This window comes from Cyclopterus lumpus, chromosome 17 (assembly GCF_009769545.1).
Source record: "Cyclopterus lumpus isolate fCycLum1 chromosome 17, fCycLum1.pri, whole genome shotgun sequence".
Lineage (NCBI taxonomy): Eukaryota > Metazoa > Chordata > Actinopteri > Perciformes > Cyclopteridae > Cyclopterus > Cyclopterus lumpus.
Window position 1 is genome coordinate 311390 of NC_046982.1, and position 26500 is coordinate 337889.

Below are 26500 nucleotides of genomic sequence, written 5' to 3' on the forward strand. Positions count from 1 at the left end.
GTGAGTAGCAACATTAAGAACCAGAGCTTTAATGCAGATGTGTGACACTCTAGCTTTGCTTTTTGCCCCCGAACCAGAGATGACTTTCATTAACCTGCTTCCTTCCTGTAAACCGATCCGATAAAGAGTTAGCAGGAGAGTGAAGTAGTGACGTTCTAACCCCCGGCCCTGTGACGCTGCGGTTTCGGTCTGGGTTCTCATGGGAGAGCTGCTTCAAAAGATCTGCCGCTCTGATTGGACTTACAGGAAAAGTGATTTTCACCAGCCTCGGTCTGTCATTATTCAGAAGAATGCAAAAGGTTTTTGGCAGTAAACTGTGGGAGTCTGTCAAAAGTGCAAGATTTGCAGATTCATGCTTTTTCAACTTTCTAAATGAGCTATTTCTGTCTTTCTATTCTGAAACGGTGGCTGCAGACATACATGGAAACAAATAGATGTTCTATTGTCTCTATTGTCTCCAACAATCTTACACTGTTTTCATCCAATTATTTATGTCTCTATGTACTAACTTAGATGCTTCACATGTTGTGTTAATTCCATCATTTTGTATAGACCACAACATTCCTTTTTTTAAAAATGATTATTTTTTATTATTATGTGAGTCGTCAAAGTAACAAAGCAGATGTTTCAATCTAATGTCTGGGAGACACATTATCTTTCTCTCCTGTCTCCTTCTTTTATTTCCCACCACCTTCCTCCTCCCTTCACCCCGGCTTGCTCTCTTTTCGTCACTCTTGTCTGCTTTCTAATGTTCCGTCTGTACCAGCATAGACGGTCTGTATTGTCTCTGTATTTCATGTCATGTGCAACCAAAATAAAACTCGTAACCTCTTGACCTTTTCATTTTCCCCCTGAATGTCTCGCTGAATGTGGAACAAAACGTGATCACAATATAGACTGCCATTTTATATCAGCACTTCATTGAACCATTAAATATTCAAACCCCATCCAGTCACCAGAACATATGTCCTGCAAACCGTGGGAAACGATAAATATTAAAGTTTCCAAGCCAAAAATACGTTTCATAAATACGTGTCAAACAAACGTTAACAATTGTCTAGGTTTTGGCAACAAGGTTAAGGTTAGAAAAAAGATCATTGTTTGTGTTAAAATAATAACGTAGCGCAACACGCTCTTAATGTGAAAAACCTTGGCCTCGTGTTTGAAGAACACACAAAGTCACCCTCCTGCACCAGCCCACGACTCCAAAGGGGTGCTGCTCTTCACTGGTTGCCATTCAGCTTTAGAAAAGTCTCAAGTCTCCCAGGACTTTTGACCAAATCCCATCTGTTTCAATGAGAAAGTAGTCTAAACAACATCATGTATAGCCCGTTTGGCTTGAAATTGATACTTTTGTTTTTCTTGTTAGCCTGGTTCGGTATCACAGTGCACAAAATGTGTATGCAAATAGATTTGCTGACTCGGCACTGATCTACTTTGCACATTAATCTCTTCTGTGCTGGCTTATATCCAATGATTTTCTAAACTTCAACACTTAATTTTTATTTGGCATATATTCTGTGGGTTCTCTTCGGCCCAGATGTCATCTGTAGACCAACTCAGTCTCACACTTCTGTCTTTTACCTGCAACCATTTCAAGACATTACCGCCGGCAGCATGTAATCCCCTAACGTTGTGGTTCACTTCGATTGGTTTAAACTACAGAATGTTCTCACCGCAATTACTGCAGTCACAAGTGCCCAAAGGAACCACACCTTGGGTTGCATTACACCCCAAAGCTAGGCCAAATTAACTTAAAATGGACTTAATATTGGCTTGTGAAAGCGCCCTTCAAGGTGTACATCTTCAGTAGGAGCTGATAGACGGAGTAGGGAGGCCGTAAAGTATGGAGAGACTGACCTACACGTTGTTGGTTTGGGTTTTTTCATGAGAGTTGACAATAAGAAAATCAAAGAACACCAGCTGTGTCATTTCACGCATCAGCTTGGCAAGGTACTTCACTTCCAGTCCAATGATGCTGAACTTCATGAAGGTGTTGCAACAGGTTGTGGGGGATTCCCCCCAAAGTATCATCAGAAGGTTCAGTTGGCCTCTCTGAGCCCCTTAAGCTTCCTGTGGTCTCAATTTGAGTTCTGAGTTTTAGGACCTTGTTTGTTCTTCTTTCCCCCTCCTTTCATGTGACCTCTGACACTGAACCTCAACATGCATCCCTGTCACTCTTTCCTTTAATATCTTTTCCTTCCTCTACTCTCCTTCCCTTCCTCTTTCCTCCTTATTTTCCTTCTTAACCAAGGCCTTTCCATCCACCATTTTACTTTCTCTCTTTATTTCTCCCTTTCTACAGGCTCCTTTTTGAATTTTCTTTCACCTTCTCTCATTTTGTACTTCTGGGTACTTTCATGATAACCCTCTCCGTTCTCTCTCCCTTTCTTTGTGCATATTTCTAGCTCAATGGTGGTCAGGAATGTGTATTTAATTGTGCTCTGTGAACATGATAGCACTGTATTTGTGAGTGTTTGTGTGTGTGTCACGGAGTTCCACAAGGTTCTGTGCTTGGACCAATTTTATTTACCTTATATATGCTTCCTTTGGGCAACATTATCAGGAAACACTGCATAAACTTTCATTGCTATGCAGACGATACTCAATTATATCTATGGATCAAACCAGAGGAGACCAACCAGCTCGCTAAAATTCAAGAATGTCTTAAAGACATAAAAACATGGATGACCTGCAACTTCCTGATGTTAAACTCAGACAAAACTGAAGTTATTTTACTGGCCCTGAACACCTCAGAGATCAAGTATCTGGTGATGTGGTTTCTGTAGATGGCATTGCCCTGGCATCCAACACCACTGTAAAGAATCTCTAGTTATCTTTGACCCAGACTTGTCCTTTAACTCCACGTTAAGCAAATCTCAAGGATTGCATTTTTTCATCTACGTAACATTTCAAAAATCAGGCACATCTTGTCTCAAAAAGATGCAGAAAAGCTGGTTCACGCGTTTGTTACTTCCAGACTAGATTACTGCAACTCCTTATTATCAGGCTGCTCTAATAAGTCTCTTAAGTCCCTCCAGTTGATCCAGAATGCTGCAGCTCGTGTACTCACAAAAACTAAGAAAAGAGATCACATGACTCCTGTATTAGCTGCTCTGCACTGGCTCCCTGTAAAATCAAGACTCACATTTAAAATTCTTCTCCTCACCTACAAAGCCTTGATTGGTGATGCACCATCATATCTTAAGGAGCTTGTAGTACCAAGCGCTCACTAGTGGGGCACTGACGGTCCTCACTAAGATAGAGGTACAGGGTTGTGTGTGTGTGTGTGTGTGTGTGTGTGGTCTTCTTGCTTTCAGACATTCAGACCAAGTGGTTCAAAGACAGTCATACACACACACACACACACACACACACACACACACACACACTTGGTGAGTCTTCCTGAGTGTGCAGTTGAAGTGAATGGGCGCCTTTCTTCTGCATCCTGCTAGGTGGTCACTTACTGTACCACACACACACACATGCACCACACACAGACTCCATCACATAAACATGGTTATGTAACTTTTTATGTCATCTCCAGAGGATGCAATCAGCTTTACTGAAACACAAATCATGGATTTGTAATTGATATGTGGTTTATGTTATCTATATTTTGTTTTTCTAACTTATGTCCTACTTTATGTGGACTAGATCATATTGTGTGCAGCTGCTGCTGTAAAACACACAGTGCAGGTAATACTGTACCGTTTCGATCGGGAGCCAGGAGTGAAGAATTATTTCCCCTTGAAAATTGGCGTGTGTGTCAGGCTGAGTTTATTAGCAACAACGTGTCGAGAGCTGCAAGACTGGAGCAGAGTCCATAAACCAGTCCATGAAGCGGAGCTATTAACTCCTCCTGTGCTTGTCTGCTTTGAAAATGTGTTGTTATTTTAGGGCTTTTTCAGTCTGTTTTGAATATGCACTGATCTGAGACCAGACCAGACTGGAGGGGAAACGTCTCTCTGTCTTATCAAACTCAGTTAACGGTTTGAGTCTATGTGGGGCTTTCCAACATGTAGAAGGTCTGGTCTGTGTCCTGAGGTTCACCAGCATCTGGCTGGGGCTTATTTTCCACCCTGGGATCCTTCCAGTGGCTGAAGGACTGCTTCCAGGAACACTGAATCCACCCCAGAAATAATGGTGACATTAGGCTGGACAAGCACGGGACAGACGGAGGAGAGCGAAAGGAAAAGAAATGGAGAAGGGGCCGGAGGTTGTTCACATTCATCTTTTTGTTAAAAAGTTTATTATAAATTAACAAAACAAAGAGGCAAACTTGTGGTAAAGCAGTTTAAATCAACCTTGTCTTGAGATTTCCTTTAACAAGCAATGTTTGAAAATGGTTTTAAATGAATGAACGTCAATGGTAGATGGAGCGATAACAATACCAGCTTCCACCCTGTTCCCAGCTCTACTCAAACCTTTTTACTGGACAGGAGTGAGGGTAAATATGCAACACGCTGAGCAGAGATACAATAGAAAAAACATACAGTACAAACTTTAAACATACACAAAAATGGGCTGCTGAGTTCAGGGTTCTTTCATGGCCGTCTGAAACAACCCCAACTCGTTAAAACACTTGGTCAGTAACCTTCCGCCTCTATACGAGACCCACAGGGCTTTCAACTAACTCTGATGTAAACCCATCTGCCTTATTATTAGACAATGTAGTTTAAAGAGAAAGTCCCCAAACAACCACAGGACTTTCACCCAGGAGGCCACTATCAGTGTTCGTGTGAAACAAAATGGACTTATTTGACCTGTTTTGTCACGTCACTTTGCCAACACCAGTTACGTAACAATGTACTTAATTTATGTAACAAATGTATTATTATCTTAACCCAAACCACAATCTTTTCCGATGTGCAAGTAAACCTAAAAACTAAGTACACCTTCGTTGGAAGTTTATTTTGAAAAGACACTGTATGCATATAACATTAACAAATATAAATCGTATGTTTCACTGCATTTAACAAGTGGAAAGTGACACTCAGTCCCTGACTTTTAGCCCCCAAAACACTGGATTCTACATATCCCACAACGCAACCGATAGCATCTTTTCATCCTGCCTGGTCAATGCCCAAGTCTTTCTAACTTCACAGCACCATGTGAGCATGGAAGTTGTTAATTTATGGTTATTTTTTGTTTTCAACTTGAGCTAAACAAAAAATCAACACATGGCCATACATTGTAGTCTTAGACAAAAAACCTCACAAACTCGAATGCTGGAAGCTCGTGCTCTTGAAGAATGGGATTATTGAATGTTTTCAGAAGCATCTGTGTTCATATGGAGGGGGACAGCTGGTCTAAATATGCAGAGGTCAGGAATGCATAGTTTTTAAACCAGAGCAAGCTATCCATTTGAGGAAATAGATAAATATGTGAATACATTTATTTACAAACATTCATATGACTCCTGGGGTTTTGTCTTTTTCCAAATATCAATATATCTTCCGTTAAGTGCTGCTTTTGCTGATTGATAATGACTTTGTTGTGTATAAAAAAGCAGCAGGTCAACATAAAAACACCTTCAGTTTGACTGATCCAGTCATTTTCTCCTTTACTACTATTCCTCCTGTCCTCAGCTGTTTGCTGGATATGCCCAATAGCTGTTGACTCCTTCAGCGATGTCTCCATCCGTTGCGCTAGTAAGCGAAGACGACATCGTACGTCATCTGATGTCCATTGTCCCATGCATACAGTTTCTTGTCGAGTGGGCAGTAGGCCAGCTGGGAGGTGTGCGCGTGCACGTTCGTGAATGCCAAGCTCGGCATGGTGTGCGTGAGCGTGTGTGTGTCGAAGGCGTAGGTGACGTTGGCGTAGCGGTGCTCCATGCTGTTCACTGCGTAGAGCACGCCGCACACCAGGAAGCTGTTCCCGTAGCGGCCGCGCCGAAGCCCCGTTCGGAAGCTCTGTATCGGCTGCAGGTCTCGGTGGTGGAGGTGGATGAGGAGGGTTACTTCCTGGTGGAAGCCCTCCGTGTCCAGAGCGGGGTAGAGCAGCCACAGGCCAGACTCATCAACCGCAAACTCCAACTGAAAAATATAGACATTGCTGTAAGTTTTAGAAACTAAAATACAATCATATGTAATGTTTGCATTACCGTAACATCTACAATCAGTATTTTTAGATCAACAATGGATCATGTGACTATTTGTAAAAGGTGTCGCTCAAAGTGATAAACCAACAAATAAAGTATCACCCAAATCTGCACCGCTCCACACTCTTGGAAATAAGGGTCCCAAAAGGGTTGAGGTTCTACCAGAACCCTTACCATCCAAAGAAAACCCATTTTGGAAGAGCGAGTTCTTCAATGATAGTTGAAGGCATAGGTGTTAAAAGACCCTCCCAGGCCACACCCCCAAAAAACTGGGATTGTGAACCATGATTGTTGGGTGCACCACATCAGCCCCGTCGCGTAAAGAAAACGCCATCCACCATGGAACAAATAACCACTATCGCTGCTTTGTACTTGTTGTAGAAGTCCCAGATATCCCTGGAAACTAAACGCTGTCTCTTCTGGGTTCATAACATCATCCGGAGGCGATCAGTGTATTTCATCGAGCTGTATTCACTGTATCTAGGAAACCACACGGCGGCTGGTTTATTACAGCTGTATTAAAACAAAATAAAGAATTTTGATGTGAAATAATTTTAAAAAGGGATGCCGAGATAATTACATAATGATGCTGATTTGTAAAAAGTCTGAATTCATGTTTTGTCAGTTCTCTCCGCAAGACGGCAAGAAAATAAAAAGCTTTTTTTCTGAACGTTTGGAGAGTTTGGATCGATGAGCGATTGGTGCTTGGCTATGCTATCATTCTAGCAGCTCCACCAACACTCACAATAATGTCATCTAGGCATGTTTGTACACTATGGTTTATACACATACATTAATACACATAGTTGTGTCCGGTCTCTACTAATATCAGGCATCATAGAGCTCTGGTTGAACACTTACAAGGAAATGTGAATTTGCGACACAGCATCATATGAATGAGGCGTATTTTACTTCTTTTTACCTCTCATCTGGGATTATGGGTGGAACCTTTCACATATGGCTCCAGCACTTAATGCTGGGTTCTAGGTGGAACCTTAATCAAATGTGTTATCGTAACCAGTAAGGGTTCTCCAATGGGGACAAGCCAAAGAACCCTATATATATATATATATATATGCACCGTTACCTAGTGTTTTTGTTTTATGGCAACCTAATTGACTGTTTTGGTTCACTCTTAACGTTCTCCTCAGCATCGTTTTCATCAGCGGCAAGCAACTGACAGAATACTAAATTAGCGACTAGCTGGTAAACAAAAAACAGCATTGATCAACTAAAGAGCCTGATTTTAGTCTTAACAGAGCTAAAGGACAGTGAAAATTGGGCGTACGTTCATCAGGTGGACAGAAACTCTGAATGTGTTAATAAGTTTGTTGTTTAGGTTCCCCTTATCAACTTAAAGTAGATATGTCTGTGTTGTGTTCCCTGCTTGTTTCTGCTGCCAACAAGTGGACAAAAAGATTTGTTTTAGTATGTTTTCTTCAATTAATAGTTCCATATTGGGTCTGTAGAGAAACTAAAACCTGGGCTCACCAGCTGTATCTGGCAACCCACGCTCTGAACACGCCATGAACACAACTACAGCAGTTGTTTCTACTCCTCGCCATTTAACCTTTTGAACTCTCATGATTTGTAGTGTTTTTGTTCCCTTCACTGACCTTTTATGACCCTTTTAAAGTGTCCCGAGTGAATATTCCACTCGTAAATCTTTGTGCAGTTTTTCTTGTACAGTTAAATCCCAGTTACCACTTCAGGTCTTACTTCCGTTTGTGTCCTGTGAGCTTGCTCCTCCAGTATAGCATCATGCAGTGTGGTCCAGGCAGCTACATATCTGTGTCTCAGGTCATATCTGATGACGTCCCTGCTGAAGGCACGGTTGTAGTAGAAAGCTCCATTGAACACGACGTGGCCGGTTCCAGTGAAGCTGTAGGGCAGCTTGTATGAATTACTTGCCTGACCTGAGCAGGAGGCACACACAGAAAACATACATGCAACTGGTCAGGCTCACAATTCACAGCATGACCTTTGGAACTAGTGGAACCATCACTGCATATCAAGGTGTGATCCACCCATCCAGCAGCTATTGAAAGTATAGACCGTATATAAGAAGTGGACGTAGTCCTGGCAACCTCACTCATTGGTTTGTGAATGCAGCTTTAACACATGAAGCATAGACTTCTATACAACCAGAGGAGTCGCCCCCTGGTGGTTAGGAGAGAGAATGCAGCTTCAAGACATGAAGCATAGACTTCTATACAACCAGAGGAGTCGCCCCCTGGTGGTCAGGAGAGAGAATGCAGCTTTAACACATGAAGCATAGACTTCTATACAACCAGAGGAGTCGCCCCCTGGTGGTCAGTAGAGAGAATGCCGCTTTAACACATGAAGCATAGACTTCTATACAACCAGAGGAGTCGCCCCCTGGTGGTCAGTAGAGAGAATGCAGCTTTAACACATGAAGCATAGACTTCTATACAACCAGAGGAGTCGCCCCCTGGTGGTCAGTAGAGAGAATGCAGCTTTAACACATGAAGCATAGACTTCTATACAACCAGAGGAGTCGCCCCCTGGTGGTCAGTAGAGAGAATGCCGCTTTAACACATGAAGCATAGACTTCTATACAACCAGAGGAGTCGCCCCCTGGTGGTCAGTAGAGAGAATGCCACTTTAACACATGAAGCATAGACTTCTATACAACCAGAGGAGTCGCCCCCTGGTGGTCAGGAGAGAGAATGCAGCTTTAACACATGAAGCATAGACTTCTATACAACCAGAGGAGTCGCCCCCTGGTGGTCAGGAGAGAGAATGCAGCTTAAAGGCACTTCCTTGGCTTCACTTTCCAGACCCAGACCGCTTGCCTTCCAAACACACAGTCACACACACAAACAACTCCTATACCTGATTTGAAGGTGTCCATGTCTCGGAACTCTAAGAGGGTGTTGCCATAGTGTCCATTAGTAAGGTAGATGACGTTGCCATGACCGCGACCATCTCTCATCCAGGCTCCGTCACTCAAGCCGTAAGAGTTCCGCTGAACTGGTTCAGAGATGCTGGCTACTGTGTCCTTACACACTGCTGAAGAACACACATGAAAGGTGACACTTTGAATCCAGACTCGACCGTAATGTGATTAGTATTTGTCACAATATGTGCACTCTCTATCAGATAAACTACAGTACGACATGTATCTCTACCAGGCTTCTTTGTGGTTTTTGGTTGGTCAGCGGGGCTCTCCGTCCAGCTAAGTCGACTTTTGGATCCCGGCTGAGTGTCTGCCATGGAGGACTTATTAATGGGTGGACCTGTACTGGTATCTGAGAGTGAGGTGGTATGCTGATTGACATGCGGGGTATCCCGAATAGTAGTTGAAGTTTGTGTAGAAGTAGCTGTCGGTTTGGTTGCCATTCGTTTTGGAGCCGTTTGTGGGATGTTCGTGGTTAATTCAGTCGTTAGCTTGATGGTGCTGGGAACTGGTTTGGTTGTAGTTGTGGTTCGTTGGGTGGTGGTTGTCAGTTTGATCGTCGTTGGTTTTGAAGTTGTCGGTGGTAAGTTAGTAGTCGATTTATTCTTTAGTGTGATGGTGGTGGGAACTGGTTTGGTTGTAGTTGTGGTTTGTTGGGTGGTGGTCAGGGGAGCAGTTGGTTGCTGGGTGGGTGTAGGTCTGCTCAGTCTCCTTGATAGTTCCTCAAAGTCTAGCTGTGCGCTAACGTTGGTTGAAGGTCCTGGACTCTTGATGGGGGAAGTCTTAGTAGGTGGGAGTGACTTGTGAATCAGTAAGTCCACTGAAGCATTTGCTGTTCCAGTTCCTGTAAAAGAAGAGAAGGACATTTTGTGGTTACTTATAATTTATTTACATCTGGTAGCTAGAGCTGAACAGTATCCTCTCACATCTTCTTTCTGTTACAGATATTGTAATCAAAGTGTTGCAATGAACTGGAGATTCTCAGGAGGTTACGGATGTCCTCCAATTGGAACTGGAACCCATCCAAGCTCAAAAGGAGCTTGAATCAATATATTTTTTTATTAACAATGGACAGCGACCACGGGTCGCTCATAGTGATGAAGCCTCATCTACACCAGCTAATGTTCTCAAGAGATGGTGGAGCCCAAAAACAGAGCCAAAGGCGTGTGAATACCGGACTTGCATTCATCCGGTGGATAAAACAGCAAGTTCGGGGGGGAAGCAACGTATTCCAGACCTCCCTCTCCCTGGCAACGTTTCCCAGCTCTTCCTGGAGAACCCCGAGGCGTTCACAGGCCAGATGAGAAATAAATTGGATGTATCATCAGTTAATTACGGTGTGCTAAGCTTTAAAAAACATCTGATGCAAACAAACAACATCCATCCTTAGGAGAATACTTCAGGTTGTTGCCTTCAGGTGGACACAGAGTGGTATAAAGCGTCACAGTAATATGGGTATGCTCGAATCACTACTTTTTCCTTTCCCTTTCTTGTCCTCCTCTTCGTAGCTCTCTCCCTCCGCCTTGTAAAAGGTCACGCCCCTGATGACCATGCCGTTCTTGTCTGTGAAAGGTTGCTTTGGCTCGGTCTTGTCTTTGATTGGCTTTTGAGTCCCCGTCTTGTTCCTGGTTGGCTGCTGCTCCAGTCCATCTCGCTGTTGGTCATTCTTCAGCGGACCAACAGAACTCTTCTGCAACAGAACACACACATTCCCATCTAATTTATAAAGAATACCGGATTTGCAGGTGAGATCATGTCTCTGCTTCTGATAAGTAAGACCTCATATTTTCATGCGGTTAATACCTGCTTGTTGCCGTAGGCAGCGGCTCCACTTTTCAGTCCTGCGCGCTCCAAATCATTCCCTTTCTTTTTTTTTTGCTGGGCCTTCCTCTCCTTCTCCTTTTCTTTTGGTCTTTCCTTCACGCGTTCTTTCTCTCTTGTTCTCGCAGTAAAATTACGGGCAGCCTGGAGAGACACACACACACACACACACACACACACACACACACACACACACACACACACACACACACACACACACACACACACACACACACACACACACACACACACACACGCACACACACACACACGCACACACACACACACACACACACACACACACACCATCCTAAGCTGGATTCACAAAGGGCTTACTCGATTGCAAACTACTAAGTACTAAGAATATTGCGACAAACCTGAGCAAATGAGTGCAGAAATATAACTAATCCAGAACTTTACGAGACTGTTTTTTCTAATAGCTAATTCCACGTAAACTTTTCACTTTACAAATAGACAGTATATTGTATTGTAAAAACCCACAGTAGGTTCAAAAGTACATCGATTGTCCAATTTACGACATAACTTGATAAAATTAGACAACTTGTCATGTTGTCTGTGAGAAATATCTTTAGTCGCAAATGCTGTGCTCCTATTTGTTCAAAGGTAAACTAATAGAAAAAACCATGCATAGACAGTCATCGCTTATGTCCCCCACGAGAGGTGGGGGCAGAGCAGCAGAACAGGAGTCGGTCCGTCGCTGTGAGCTTTTGTGTGCTTCAGTGTTTCTCCTGCCATTCGACTCCTCGTCAGCACGGAAGCAATCACGACAAATTCATTATGAAAATGACAAGTATGCATTATGTGAGGAGCTTCAGTCTTTGGCTGAAGGAAAGCATCCATTCAAATCGTTTTGTCATTCTTCCTCAAACAAAGCAGATTTGTTCTAAAGTGAGTTTGGAGTTCCATTCCCTCCAAGATATAAAACAATTACAGCGAATGATTGTCCTGCGCATGCGTTTGTTGTATGTGTGTGTGTGTGTGTGTGCGCGCTCACCTTCTCCATGTTGTCCACCCTGGTGAGCAGCTTTGTGGTGACCGAGTGGAGCTTTAACAAGTCCATTCCGTACAGAGAGCCCTCCAACAAGTCGATGATAGTCGCCAGCTGAAGGGAGAACCAGGAGAGTGACACACAGACCGAAGGACAGGAAGTGTAGAACATTAATTGTCTTTACCCAGAGTTCAAACTGTGTGAGAACATATTTTGTCCTCAATAGCCAACAGAAAAACTATTTAAAACGACATTTTCTACCTTAATGTCATCTTTGCCAGCCTCCTGGAGCTTCTTAAACCGGTACTCTCCCTCACAGGGGTTGACAGCGGAAGGCGGAGCCATGCACACACACGTCTTGCAGTCCGTCCCCTTGGTGACCGTCTCCACGGTGTAGGAGTCCTGGGATGGGTCAGACGACGGGTCGCTGTCATGGACGCGGCTGCAGTCGGAGCGTTTCATTGGCCGGACGACACAGCGGCACAAGCAGTCGGACCCCGAAGACACCGTCTTCACTTTGTCGTAGTCGCCCAGCAGCTGCAGGAGAAATGCAATGAATACACAAACTTGACCTTCACCTTTGATATGAATGTATATTTGATCATTCTTATTAGTCTGAAATATTAGCATACAATATTTAAATATATACAATCAAAACGTTGGATCATTGGTGGTGACACACACACACACACACACACACACACTTGAGCTGAAGTGACCAGTTATGGGGTTTATTGACAGGGTCAAATAAAACATCATTCTCATGTTGATGTTAATAAGAAAACGTCATGTTTACAGTAAAAGGCAACACGTGGGTTCTCGTGTGGATGGAAACTTTTCCTGAGCCGAGTCACCGCTGAGATGAACCGGCACACAGAGCAATGCCGGGTTGGGTTGAAGGTCTATGTGCTATTGCCACCCTTATCAGGACCATCACACAACTAAACTGGGGAAGGTCACGTGAATAACTAAACGGGTCAACTGACCGATGGCTCGTTTGTAATGTATAACACGTGACCTCTTTCTTCTGCTGTGTTGTGCGTATGCGGTCTGGCCGGAGAGGAACCGTGGTCACAATGCGTCACACCGACCTGGCTAATGATATTCTCTTGGTTATCCAGCTCCTCGTCCAGAGGCGCTCTCCCCTCCGCACCCACCGCAGGAGCGTCCCTCCCCGGGGACCGCTGCTCCCCTCCCCGCAGACGCTCCCGTTCTTTAGCCGCGCGGAGGGCATCCTTGTCCGGTTCGCCCTGCTCCGCCGCTTCGGTCACCGGCATCGTCTCCCGCGAGGGCTCCGCGCCGCTGTCCGCCTCCAGAGCTCCGAGTCCCCCGACAGCACAGCAGACCATCAGCAGCGACAGCCTGCGCCACATCTCAAGAAAGGAGCAGGCACTTGTATTAAATAAATATAAATACTAAATGTTCGAGCAGGTCCAGTCCGTCTCCAGCAGCCCGCCGGTCTCTCCAGAGAACAATTGTCCACAGGTCCTCAAACGCGTCTTAACGTCACCGAGTGAACGCTGCTCCAAGTTGAGCCTGAACACAACAGACGGAGTCCAGTTTACCTTGATGGAGTCTGGATGAAGAATGAGCTAGTTGCAAAGTTACAAGAGAGGGAGCTCTTGGGTTCCACGTGACGTGTCTGACGGACAGGGAGCTCCACACGGGACCCGGTCCAAAGCAGGTCTGGCTGCGCTCACCGTGGGACAGTCAATCATCCCTTAAAGCTACAGTACAGCTACTACCTTTAATACTCCATCATCCAAGCGAACCGTAAAATACCCAGTGGGAGATTTAGTGGCACCTAGTGGTGAGTTGCAGATTGCAACCAACTGAACACCCCTCCGCTCACTCCTCCCATTGCAAGGGGGTTGGAGAGCTACACTTAATTTGCAACCTGGTTATAGACATCTATTTACTAAAAACAAATAAAAACCACACGTGTTCATCACAGGGCCATGCATAATGACAATCGAAAAATAAAGAGACGCTTAGTTCATTCTTATTAAACACCCTTCAGTGGACCTTGATTGAGTTACCGCCCAGTAATAATAGCGCCACTCGTGCGACCCCTTTTTCCCCCTTCACTACTATATCATCACCGTCATCATCATTCACCTCAACCATTCCCAAACACTGGTGTGCCAAAGGAGAATTTATTAGGGTCACTAATAAGTTTGCAGAATTTCTTTCAAATAAAATGTATTGAATGTTGTATTGTTTCGATAATTGTAACCTACGTATAATATTGAATCTAATATGAAAGGCTGGCTTACATTCTGGTTGATTTATTGACGTGGAAAGGAAAAGATGGACACAGTCCTTTAACTCTCTTTTATATTAGATAAGTATTAAATATGTGACAAAGTGATTACAGCTACGGTGTCATTGAAAGTTATTATTAATGTCTGGAAATGTCTTGATAGCATACACAAAGGTTACATAACCCATCCGAGGCCTTTTATTGGTGTTACCTGCACTTCGATTGCAAGTCTTCAGCCGTGGACCTGAGTCGGTTAGGCCACCTCCCGTCTCCAGCCTGGACTCCCCTTGTTCTGAACCACCGGAAGTCCCTTTGAGCCTTCAAGAAACCAGTTGACATCCCACCGTGATGTCGTGTGAACCTGTGGGTTCTACTGGGACTGGCTGCCTTTGCCTGGACACTTTTGTACCATCATTTCAGCACAAATAAAAAATAAGCCATAAACATTGCACATAAAAATAAACTGAATTGAATTGAATTGAACATGTAGAGCTTTGGACTTTGTGGGTGGTTCCGTTATATCCTTCCTTGCCTCATGGACAGAGGTTGACCACAGGACTAAATGTAGCACAACAATGACGCATCACGTCAAACACAAGTGATGTGGCCCCAAAGAGCATTTATTCATACGAGTGCAGTACTGACCACCTCATGCACGCTGGCGGGGGTTTACACTCCTGGCTCTTCTCCGTTCTACCACTCAAAGTATTCAAAAAGAATAACAAAGCCAGCGTTCCTTTTTTTTTTACATCTTCAGCAAGTGACCCGTCCAACACGAGTTCACATTCACCAGAGTTAAACACACGTCTGCACATTACCAGCACCCAATCAAATGATCCGCTTTGCAACAATGATGCAAAGACAAGCATCATCTGTAAATACTGTGAATATCTTCAAGTCCATTACAATACAACACATGTCAAGTTAAAACATGCACAATAAATATTATTTAGTTTGACACATTAAATGAAACCAATGTGCAGGCTCTTGCTTGGAGACCTGGGGGCCTCTATCATGGCCTGGTTCTCTGGTGTCACAACGCTGGTTCACTTTTAACCGGGGGGTGGGGGGGATCGGCACGGTAACCGTGTGACGCATGGCTCCAGTGCGGATTCAGTTGATCAGATGAAAATGACGACTGATCGGTCATATTGCTGTCCATGTCTACAGGATGCAGGAGGGCGAAGGCGTGACCAGCCCTCCTCGGCCTCTGATTGGCTTGCGCTGATATTCTTACACTAACCCACTAAATGTAACCCATCTGCTTTAATCCATTCAAACAACACTTCCAAACAAGATCAGGGGTGGCACGCCAAGACCACACCCACTTAGGAGACAGGAAGTGTACACCATCTCAAACCATCGACGGTGCTTGTAATACGTCATCTTTGTTATTGAGCAACTTTGACCTAACCCAACTCAAGGTGGTACTAGCCAATCAGTGAAAGGCGGGTCATGCTCCATCCTCAGAAAAAGAAATATACTGACAAAAGTGCTGATGTTACAATAGAGTGAAGAGTAATAAAGATCAAAAGAGACATTTAGAGTTCCATGATAGGGAATTCTTAAACAATCTAGTTGGACAATGATTTAACTGATTTAGCTCCCAGTAAATCAAAAATGAAACATTGCCAAATTGATGTTGGTAAGAATATTTTCGTAAAAAATATATTTCTTTCATCTCTACTTTTCGCTGCTTATTTCTGTCTTTTAAAAATGAATTCCAGCTGCATATTTCCTCTGGTTTCTTCTGGTCCTTTATGAAATAATCTGCCCTTTTCTGATCTTGAACTGATGCGATTGGCTTGTAATGAAGAAAGCTGTCTCATTAATGTGAAGGTGCTCAAAGCAAAAGGAAACCTCTCATAGGAAACCAACAGCATTCAAGCATGATCTCTGAAGCTTTGAGTATTACTCAAAGCTTCAGAGATCATTGGAACACGAGTTAACATTTACAGGTCCAAAACGTAAAGGAAACTGTTGCCATTTCAGTGTCTTTTAGCTGAGTTGAAAAGTCAGCATGCAGGAGACAGGAAGTGAGTCGTTACTTCTTGCGTGGCACCTTGTCGCCGAGCGGTACTTCATCCATCAGTTTCTACAGAGGGACAGGAAGGGATATCAGTGTCACTGTATCAAAACTAAATAACATAGATTGAACAGAATGCACTTCATACGGCTATATCAACCAAACCTACGGGTGACGTCACGCCGATTACGTCACGCCGACGACGTCACGCCGATTACGTCACGCCGACTACGTCACGCCGACTACGTCACGCCGATTACGTCACGCCGACTACGTCACGCCGACTACGTCACGCCGACTACGTCACGCCGACTACGTCACGCCGCCGACTAAGTCACGCCGCCGACTAAGTCACGCCGACTACGTCACGCCGACTACGTCACGCCGACTACGTCACGACGCCGACTACGTCACGCCGACTACGGCACGCCGACGACTACGTCACGCCGACGACTACGTCACGCCGACGACTACGTCACGCCGACGACTACGTCACGCCGACTACGTCACGCCGACTACGTCACGCCGACGACTACGTCACGCCGACTACGTCACGCCGACTACGTCACGCCGACGACTAAGTCACGCCGACTACGTCACGCCGACTACGTCACGCCGCCGACTACGTCACGCCGCCGACTACGGCACGCCGACTACGGCACGCCGCCGACTACGTCACGCCGACTACGTCACGCCGACTACGTCACGCCGACTACGTCACGCCGACTACGTCACGCCGACGACTAAGTCACGCCGACTACGTCACGCCGACTACGTCACGCCGACTACGTCACGCCGACTACGTCACGCCGCCGACTACGTCACGACGCCGACTACGTCACGCCGACTAAGTCACGCCGCCGACTACGTCACGCCGACGACTAAGTCACGCCGACTACGTCACGCCGACTACGTCACGCCGCCGACTACGTCACGACGCCGACTACGTCACGACGACGACTACGTCACGCCGACTACGTCACGCCGACTATGTCACGCCGCCGACTACGTCACGACGCCGACTACGTCACGACGACGACTACGTCACGCCGACTACGTCACGCCGCCGACTACGTCACGACGCCGACTACGTCACGCCGACTACGGCACGCCGACTACGTCACGCCGCCGACTACGTCACGCCGACTACGTCACGCCGACTACTTCACGCCGCCGACTACGTCACGCCGCCGACTACGTCACGACGCCGACTACGTCACGCCGACTACGTCACGCCGCCGACTACGTCACGACGCCGACTACGTCACGCCGCCGACTACGTCACGCCGACGACTACGTCACGCCGACGACTACGTCACGCCGACGACTACGTCACGCCGACTACGTCACGCCGACTACGTCACGCCGACTACGTCACGCCGACGACTACGTCACGCCGACGACTACGTCACGCCGACTACGGCACGCCGACGACTACGTCACGCCGACGACTACGTCACGCCGACTACGTCACGCCGACGACTATGTCACGCCGACTACGTCACGCCGACTACGTCACGCCGACTAGGTCACGCCGACTAGGTCACGCCGACTACGTCACGCCGACTACGTCACGCCGCCGACGTTTTTAGGATTCATCATCTGGGTATGGGGTTGTTAAGATAGTTATGTCTAAACCAAAGTGGTGGACCAACTGATGCTGGCATGGCCCAAACCCCACTGACCTGGAGCAGCCGGCTGAAGTAGGTGAAGCTGTCCTCTCCGTCCCGGCGGCCGTCGTCCACCTTGTACCTCTTGCAGGCCAGCAGCAGCTCGTTGGAGCTGTAGAGGCGGGCGGGGTCGATGGAGTGGCTGTTGATCAGGCTGACCAGGTACTCCCGGTAATGCTTCCTGGACACCAGAACAACACCGTGTTAGCACGATGACACAGCTTCCTGCTGGAGCTGATGATACAACTCAGGGATTCCTTGTATTCTTTTACAACCTCTTGTCCTTTTCTTTGTAGTTTTGGCCATCCTTTATATTGTAACCTTACCAACAATAATGATTGACAATTGGGAATCAGAGGTATATTGGGTTGTTTTGTGAATTGTCACTTTAAATATTGTTAGTTAACATTGTTATTAAACAAAGAATTTTGATTGATTGATTTGATTACTGGTTGTAAATGAATGAACCCATAAGACATGAAACATGAGGTGGTTCTTTTGCTGTTGAATCACTTACTGACGACATTGCAGAAGAAAAAACAATGACATACAAAATGATATTCCTAAAAAAAGTGCTGAAGAGACAGAAGGTACACACTGTACTGGAGCACGCACATCATGCCTCGCCCTGTTTGGACATACTATACAAATAATAGTGAATAAAGTGGTCTTACTCGCACAGTCCAGCGTGTCCAGGTTGGGTCTGAGCTCCACAGGCGGAATCTGGCTGCTGGCCTCCCTCATCCTTCTGCTCTATGACTCCACACAGACCTGCAGACAGAGAGCGATGAAGGCAAAGAAAGAAAGAGGGGAATAGCAAGAATAAGAGAAAGACTGACAAAGAGCAGATAGATATTATGTTTCTAATTGTTGTTTAAAAGAAACTTGTGTTTACTGTTTCTATTGTTTCTATATCTATGGTCTGACCTTCAGCTGTGACTGTTTCCAGTTGTTGTACTTTTCATTATGACAGTAAATGCAACACATAAAAGGAATTACATAGCACAACATGTATTGCATTTCACCTCATTTGATTCTTTATTTGGTCATTTTAAATACTCAATATGCTAATGAATACAACTGAATGTCTGTTCAAAATGCGTGCCAGGCCATGTAACTCTAAAGGGAGGGACGTATGTGGGTCCTTCTCATATCTCCAGAACCGGCGTCCATTGGATCTACGTCACACTTGGCGGGTGGACCGCTGATGTGCAGTGTCGAGGTTAGTGCACTTTGGACACTCGTTCAATATTAATATACTTTGCCCATGAATAGGTATACATACATGGTCCAGATTTACATTCACAGAGCTATCCGAAGTCAGATGAAGCTTCTTTCATAAAGAAAAGCCGGATCAAGAAAACCCGGTTGGCTGAGAGAGTGGGAGCCAGCTAACGCAAAGGAAGCCTGGCTATGTAGTACAACCCACCCGTCTGTGTTCCAGGAGGTGGTTCAGTGTTGAAGGCCACTCCATTGTTCTGTGAGACACAAAGAAAAGGAGAACTCAGGCCGCTCACATTAGTCGGTTTCACACAGTTAACCAACACAGAAAGCAAACTAAATATAAAGCAGAATAACATTTTCAAACCAAAAACAGAAAAACATGAAATATGGTTTTCTGTTTTGTGAAATGTTGTTGTGTCTCCTGTTTTGTTGTGTTATTGTGTCATGAAAAAAGTTTACTAATGCATCTACTTGGAATAGTTTCCAACTACTTTGTTTTACTAGCAAGTATTAATCAAACCCTGGGTGAAGGCTATCAAAATCCCCCATTTGTAAAAAATACATGGGTTTGATTTATTCAAATATCTATTTTTGCCACTTATGTCCATGACAGTGGGAGTGAAGCAGCACTGCACAGGCTTTTCCTATTTATTCCTGCAGTTGACTTTGGACGAGGAACAGCTGATGGGAAGTTGAAATGAGGAGTTCTCTATGCGAAACCTTCTGGCATCACTACGAACCCCAATATGAGTCAGCTGGCTGGAGGGACCCTCGTTAATATCGCAATACACATCGTACAAATAACAAAATCGGAAGATAGCAAGCTAGTTAGGACATCAATCCGGTTGTGTGTGTGTGTGTGTGTGTGTGTGTGTGTACCTGCAGTAAAGCCTGCAGTCTGCAAGGTTCCCAGTCTCTCAGATAGAAGAGGCAGTCTCTGGGATGATGGGCGTGTAATCCAGACACACTGCACTCGTCCACTGCACACGTCTGATAGGACGACAGGAGAAGAGACAGATCAAGCATCGCTTTGGAACCTCAAATTGCATCCACCGCGAATGTGTTTGAAGCATTTAAACCAACCCAGAAAAGTTCACTTTCTTTATTAATAATAATAATAATAATAATAATAATACACACACACACCTGCGCTGGTGTGTGTGTGTGTGTATATATATATATATATATATATATATACACACACACACACACACACACACACACACCTGCGTAAGGTTTTCCACGTGGAGTAACCTAATAAAAGGTCTAAAAGAACTTTGAGGCTTTGGGTCTAGACACATGTCTATTTGTTGGGAGTTTTTCCTGATCTGATATATCTATATCTCTCTCTCTCTCTCTCTCTCTCTCTCTCTCTCTCTCTCTCTCTCTCTCTCTCTCTCTCTCTATATATATATATATATATATATATATATATATATATATATATATATATATATAAACAGCTTCTATATGGGGGGATATAGGCATTTTCTTATGCTGGTTATCTATTGACTGAAACGCATAATAATATTTACTGGGTAGTAATAAACAGTTCTATGTGGACACTATGAAATCTAATGTAACAATACTTTCTCCATCACACTATGTTGATAATTACAACACGGGGTCCGACTTACAGTGTGGAAAGGGTTGTTGCAGCCACTGCAGAACTGGTAACGGCACTGGGAGCAGCAGAAATGCATGCAGCCTCCTTTGGACAGCGCGTACTGAAAGCGACAGTTCGGACAGGCTGGACGGAGGAGAGGAGGAGACGAGGAGAGTAGGAGACAGGAGACGAGAGAGCAGAGACGAGAGGAGGAGACAGGAGATGAGAGATTAGAGAGGTTTGGTTTTTGAAGTCTGTTTATTTCTCCACACTCAGGAAAACACAAAACATCATCATATTAGTTCAGCCTTGAAACGTAAATAAATTAAATAAAACCAACTCCGATTCCTGCGATTCAGCCAAATGGCCAACTTTGCAGTCCCCGACACAAAATTCACCAACGTGTGCTCCCGTTTCTTCTTTACAGTGTATTTTGGCCCAAAAATAAACAATACAAACAAGAACACCTCCTTTTTAAAAGAGCAACCAGCTCTGACAGACGAGGACACTGAACGAAGAGATGGACCAGGTCCACTTTTTTCCCCACATCCTGATATTTTCCAAGATGCAGGGTTGCCAATGTGAGGAGCTGACTCTCCCCCTCCTGCCACTCCCCCACAGAGGCGGCGACGGACAGCGAGGGGAAACAGTACTCAAATCCATCCGACCACTGGTCACAGGGAGCTCGGTTCATGGTGAACTCTCTCTGGTTGATGGACAGGGCGGCACAGACCTCCTCCACCACCCGGTTAAAATCTCCTACAATAATAACCTTATCAGTTTTAAGGACTAAACTTGATAAACACTCTGAAAATTCAGATATAAATTCTGAATATGGACCTGGTGGCCGGTACAGTATAACAAATAGAATTGGCTGTAATGTTTTACAGGTTGGATGTGAAAGACTAAGAACAAGGCTTTCAAATGAGTTGTAGTTTAGTTTAGGTTTAGGATTCATTAATAGGCTTGAGTCAAAGATGGCTGCTACTCCACCTCCTCGGCCGGTGCCTCGAGGAATGTGAGTATTAATATGACTTGGAGGAGTTGATTCATTTAGGCTGACATATTCTTCATGGCTCAGCCAGGTTTCAGTAAGACACAATAAATCAATATGATTATCTGATTCTCCTGAACAGCACTGCTACCCCTGCACTCGTATTAGTGCCATGGCTGTGGGAAACCGACCCGTCCCACCACAAACCCCAATCCACCTCATCAGCTGGCACCGTGTGTCTCCTGCAAGAATAAAACCTCCACCTTTTTCTGAGTGCAGACTTCAGAGATCAACGCCCTCTTGTTTCGATCCCTTCCACCGTTGATATTTAGAGTTCCTATTTGTAGGCTTTGCATTGCGGCGGCAGAGAAGAGTCAGTCCAAAAGTAACGACTGTGGCATACATACTCATTACTTTTTAGCCTTTTTCACAACTTTCCCTTTCTGTGCACTCTGTAGAATCGTGATATGTTTTTTCAACCGGTAGTGCTCCCTCTCATCCAGCAGGTCAAAGCCAACCAGCGTGTCCACTGATCTGATAAATGTATTAGTGTCACCAAAAAAATCGCTCACTTTAGCTGTTTTATTAAATGTTTCGTCCAGAAACGTTTATGTCCTCTAGTGAATAGAGATCGTTGCAGCGTCTGACCCAGAGTCAAACTCCATGTCACCTCCACAGGACACCTGGCTATTAGAGACCCCCTGCTCTGCATCTGCACCCCCACTGAGGTCTTTCACACTGGTGGAAGCCTCTTCCTCCATGTTCTCTATGGCCTGAGAACTGATGATCTCCGCAGCAGCAGCGATCTGTTGCTCCTCGGCTTGCTTCTTCTGTTCCTCGGCCGTCGGTTCACCAGTCGCCGGTCCGCCAGTCGCGGATTCGACACTCGCGCCCTCGCCGGCATCCGCAGAGCCGGCCTGCTTTCTGCGTGGACACGCAAACCGCTTGTGGCCCATGTCTCCACACTTGAAGCAGCGGAGCTGCCCCGAGCTGGCGTACAGCATGTAGGCGCCGTCCCCGTGCTTCACCCTGAAGGACACTTCCAGGCTCTGCGCAGGTGAGTCCAGGAACATGAGCACCTGCCGCCTCAGAGACTGGACGTGCCTGAGTTTGGTGTCTTTGCATCCCAAACTCAATGTTTTTAATCCACTGGCGAATTTGCCAAACCTCCGGAGCTCAATTAAAATCGTTTCACTCGGGATGAACGGCGGCACACCGCACACGGTGATCCGCGTAGAGGGCACTGAAAGCTGGGACACCTGCACGTAGGTGTCCCTGATGACCACGCCGCTGTCAATCAGCTGGTACACATAAACCTCCTCTTTGAGGAAGACAACCACCGCTCGGTTCATCCGGGACGCGAAGGATAGGTTCTCATGTCCGACCAGCTCCCCGACAGCCAGCAGCACCTCCTCCACAGTGACGCGGCTATCCGGCAGGACGATCCTCACGCCCTGCCGGAGAGACGGAAGTGGCGTCTCGGAGAACGCCATTCCTCTGAGAGCACCTCGACAAACCTCCGATCACTCGAACACAAAGACCGGTGAACAGTTAGAGACTCACCTGGTCAGCACATGAGGCAGGTACGCACCCTGTAGAAACCAGGGAAACTATCCACTAACTAACTTGCATATCCTCCACCACCGCTCACACTCACCACGCTCAAGGGGAGAGAAGGGGAGAGGAGACAAGGAGAGGAAGAGACGAGGAGGAGAGGAGAGGAGGGAGGAGGAGAGAGGGGAAGAGAGGAAGGACGTGCAAGTCAAATTGAGGGCCAGCTGCCCAAGACATCGTAACATTGTCTACATGCTATTTAGTTTCACATGGATCACACATCTATTAAAAAGCTAAATTTGAGCAGCATATTACCGTCACCGACCTGCTGCTAGAGCAAATGAGTGTGCTTACTGATGCCGTTGTCTCTGAGGTATCCGGCCAGGCCCTGTCTCTGATACTCCGGATCGTTCTCCCTCTTCCAGGACTGGTACTGTTCACAGGACAGACCTGCATGCTGACACTCCCACTGCAGAGACCACACAGACAGCATTTACACCAATCCCCATGGTTACCAAACGTCCTCCTCCTGGGGAACTCAATTTAAAGTTAGTTTTAAGTTTAGTATCATTGTAACAACACTAACAAACTATTCAGTGTAGTTTAGTTGACTTTTTTTAACATGAAAGAACTGTAGATGTTTACACTTTGATCATCAAGAACAACAATCAACACGTCAGAGAGACACATTATACTTACTGGCTTTTTACACTGAGCACAGAAACTGTTGCGACACTGAAAACAGGTGACTTTAAGCTGGTCTCCATCATAGATGAACCCATATGAACACTGAGGAGAGGAGGAGAGGAAAGGAAACAGTACGAGAGGAGAGGAGAGGAAACAGTATGAGAGGAGAGGAGAGGAGAGGAGAGGAAAGGAAACAGTACGAGATGAGAGGAGAGGAGGAGAGAAAAGGAAACAGTACGAGAGGAGAGGAGAGGAGAGGAGAGGAGAGGAAACAGTACGAGATGAGAGGAGAGGAGGAGAGAAAAGGAAACAGTACGAGAGGAGAGGAGAGGAGAGGAAACAGTATGAGAGGAGAGGAGAGGAGAGGAAAGGAAACAGTACGAGATGAGAGGAGAGGAGGAGAGAAAAGGAAACAGTACGAGAGGAGAGGAGAGGAGAGGAGAGGAAACAGTATGAGAGGTGAGGAGAGGAGAGGAGAGGAAAGGAAACAGTACGAGATGAGAGGAGAGGAGAGGAGAGAAAAGGAAACAGTACGAGATGAGAGGAGAGGAGGAGAGAAAAGGAAACAGTACGAGAGGAGAGGAGAGAAAAGGAAACAGTACGAGAGGAGAGGAGAGAAAAGGAAACAGTACGAGAGGAGAGGAGAGGAGAGGAGAGGAAACAGTATGAGAGGAGAGGAGAGGAGAGGAGAGGAAAGGAGAGGAAACAGTACGAGATGAGAGGAGAGGAGAGGAGAGAAAAGGAAACAGTACGAGATGAGAGGAGAGGAGGAAAGAAAAGGAAACAGTACGAGATGAGAGGAGAGGAGGAGAGAAAAGGAAACAGTATGAGAGGAGAGGAGAGGAGAGGAGAGGAGAGGAGAGGAAACAGTACGAGATGAGAGGAGAGGAGAGGAGAGAAAAGGAAACAGTACGAGATGAGAGGAGAGGAGGAAAGAAAAGGAAACAGTACGAGATGAGAGGAGAGGAGGAGAGAAAAGGAAACAGTACGAGAGGAGAGGAGAGGAGAGGAAACAGTATGAGAGGAGAGGAGAGGAGAGGAGAGGAAACAGTACGAGATGAGAGGAGAGGAGAGGAGAGGAAACAGTATGAGAGGAGAGGAGAGGAGAGGAAACAGTATGAGAGGAGAGGAGGAAACAGTACAGGGGGGGGACAGCAGGAGCGGAGACAGTAGAAAGTAGAATTATTCTCAAATATGAATACACCAGCTTTAAGAAAACATAGTTACAAGTGTTGTCGTTAGCTACACTTGAATTTGCAAACACTGACTATAGAGAAGGAACCGTATATAATTTAGTAATATGAACAAGTTCAGGCCTGGGTTCCCTGTATTTCGTTGAGTTGTGGTGACTTAAAACAATAGAGGAAATGTATTGGACAAACAGTTATTCTTACATTCCCATCCATCCATTTTCAATACCGCTTATCCTCATTAGGGTCGCGGGGGCGCTGGAGCCTATCCCAGCTGACATAGGGCGAAGGCAGGGGACACCCTGGACAGGCCGCCAGTCCATCGAGGGCACATGTAGGAACATACAACCATTCACTCTCACATTCACACCTATGGGACATTTAGAGATCAATTAACCTGCAGCATGTCTTTGGACTGTGGGGGGAAGCCGGAGAGCCCGGAGAGAACCCACGCTGCCACGGGGAGAACATGCAAACTCCACACAGAAGGACCGCTCCGACCGGGAATCGAACCCACGGCCCTCTTGCTGTGAGGCGACAGTGCTAGCCACTACAGCCCCTATTCTTACATTAAATACCATAAATGTGCACTTCACTAAACTGATTGCACACTAGTGAAATAACAAACTTAACCTTGCCACCGCATATAGTGGGAAGAAGATGATATATTGAAATAGCATAATAGGTATAAAATACCAATCTCTTTGAGCGCTGCTCGTGCTGGTCGTTGCACTGCCACGAAAATAGAGATTTTAATGTTATGTTTGTGTACTTACATGACAGCACCAGAGGAACTTGGGGTCCTTGATTAGAGCCTGCTCTGTCAGCTTTTTATGGAACAGCTCATAGACTTCTGGCTCCAGACACTCTCGCAGCTGAAGAACATAATACAACAATACGGCCTAGAAATCAATCCCTGAGAGGTAGCAAGAACCCAATCAACATAGAAGTGTATTTGTAGTAGACGGGAATGCAAAAACACAGGCGACACTTCACCGATGTTACACATGAAGATCCATCATACCTAAACAACAGAACAGGGCACACAATCCACTTCCAAGACAGTTAGTTGTGTTCAACGCTGTGAAACGGACACACGGTGGCAGCTTTTAACACGTGGTAAACAAAACTACTTTATATTTGGAAATTAGTGTTTTCCCATGAACTATAGTTTAAATTAAACGTGGTGGACACCAGACTCTCTTCAAGGATCAGTTGGTTTTAACTCTCTAGCATGCTGCTAACAGAAGATAGCTTTCTAGAGGCTCTGCAGACTTTTGTTTATAGGATCTCATTCAGGGCATCCAAGGCAATGTTCCCAACTAGTTTCTAGCAGTTTGGGCCTCTTTCTGAGGAGCTATGAACCTTTGAAGGAGTGAAATGACGGTTAATTTCGGGTTTTAAACCACTCCCACGCAGAGATGCTAAGG

The 26500-nt window shown here is 45.6% G+C and overlaps 2 protein-coding genes across 2 annotated transcripts in view; both read right to left on the minus strand.

Annotated features, from left to right (window-relative positions):
- Positions 1-4231: 4231 nt before the first annotated feature.
- On the minus strand, positions 4232-13305 carry olfml2bb (olfactomedin-like 2Bb). The gene is made up of 9 exons (XM_034555747.1): positions 12948-13305; positions 12118-12393; positions 11863-11970; positions 10830-10991; positions 10500-10716; positions 9259-9870; positions 8963-9139; positions 7826-8022; positions 4232-6041 (listed from the first exon to the last, which is right to left on the minus strand). The coding sequence occupies exons 1-9, from the start codon at positions 13227-13229 to the stop codon at positions 5652-5654; spliced, it is 2421 nt and encodes an 806-aa protein (XP_034411638.1). The 5' UTR covers positions 13230-13305; the 3' UTR covers positions 4232-5651.
- Positions 13306-16133: 2828 nt separating this feature from the next.
- LOC117746773 (E3 ubiquitin-protein ligase RNF31) overlaps positions 16134-26500 on the minus strand; it is a 31626-nt gene continuing 21259 nt past the window's right edge. Inside the window, exons 15-23 of the mRNA XM_034556079.1 lie at positions 25847-25945; positions 23893-23982; positions 23548-23662; positions 20677-20789; positions 19919-20029; positions 19245-19293; positions 18490-18586; positions 17831-17996; positions 16134-16214 (exon numbers count right to left, since the gene is read on the minus strand). Of these exons, the coding sequence (XP_034411970.1) occupies positions 16164-16214; positions 17831-17996; positions 18490-18586; positions 19245-19293; positions 19919-20029; positions 20677-20789; positions 23548-23662; positions 23893-23982; positions 25847-25945 (891 nt within the window). The 3' untranslated portion in view covers positions 16134-16163. The remainder of the gene's footprint in view (positions 16215-17830; positions 17997-18489; positions 18587-19244; positions 19294-19918; positions 20030-20676; positions 20790-23547; positions 23663-23892; positions 23983-25846; positions 25946-26500) is intronic.

Coding starts and splice junctions, on each gene's coding strand:
- olfml2bb (XM_034555747.1), bottom strand. CDS start 13,229: ATGTGGCGCAGGCTGTCGCTGCTGATGGTCTGCTGTGCTGTCGGGGGA. Junction 12,394..12,947: donor AAGAGAATATCATTAGCCAG/GTCGGTGTGACG, acceptor TTTCTCCTGCAG/CTGCTGGGCGACTACGACAA. Junction 10,992..11,862: donor GGGTGGACAACATGGAGAAG/GTGAGCGCGCAC, acceptor GTGTCTCTCCAG/GCTGCCCGTAATTTTACTGC.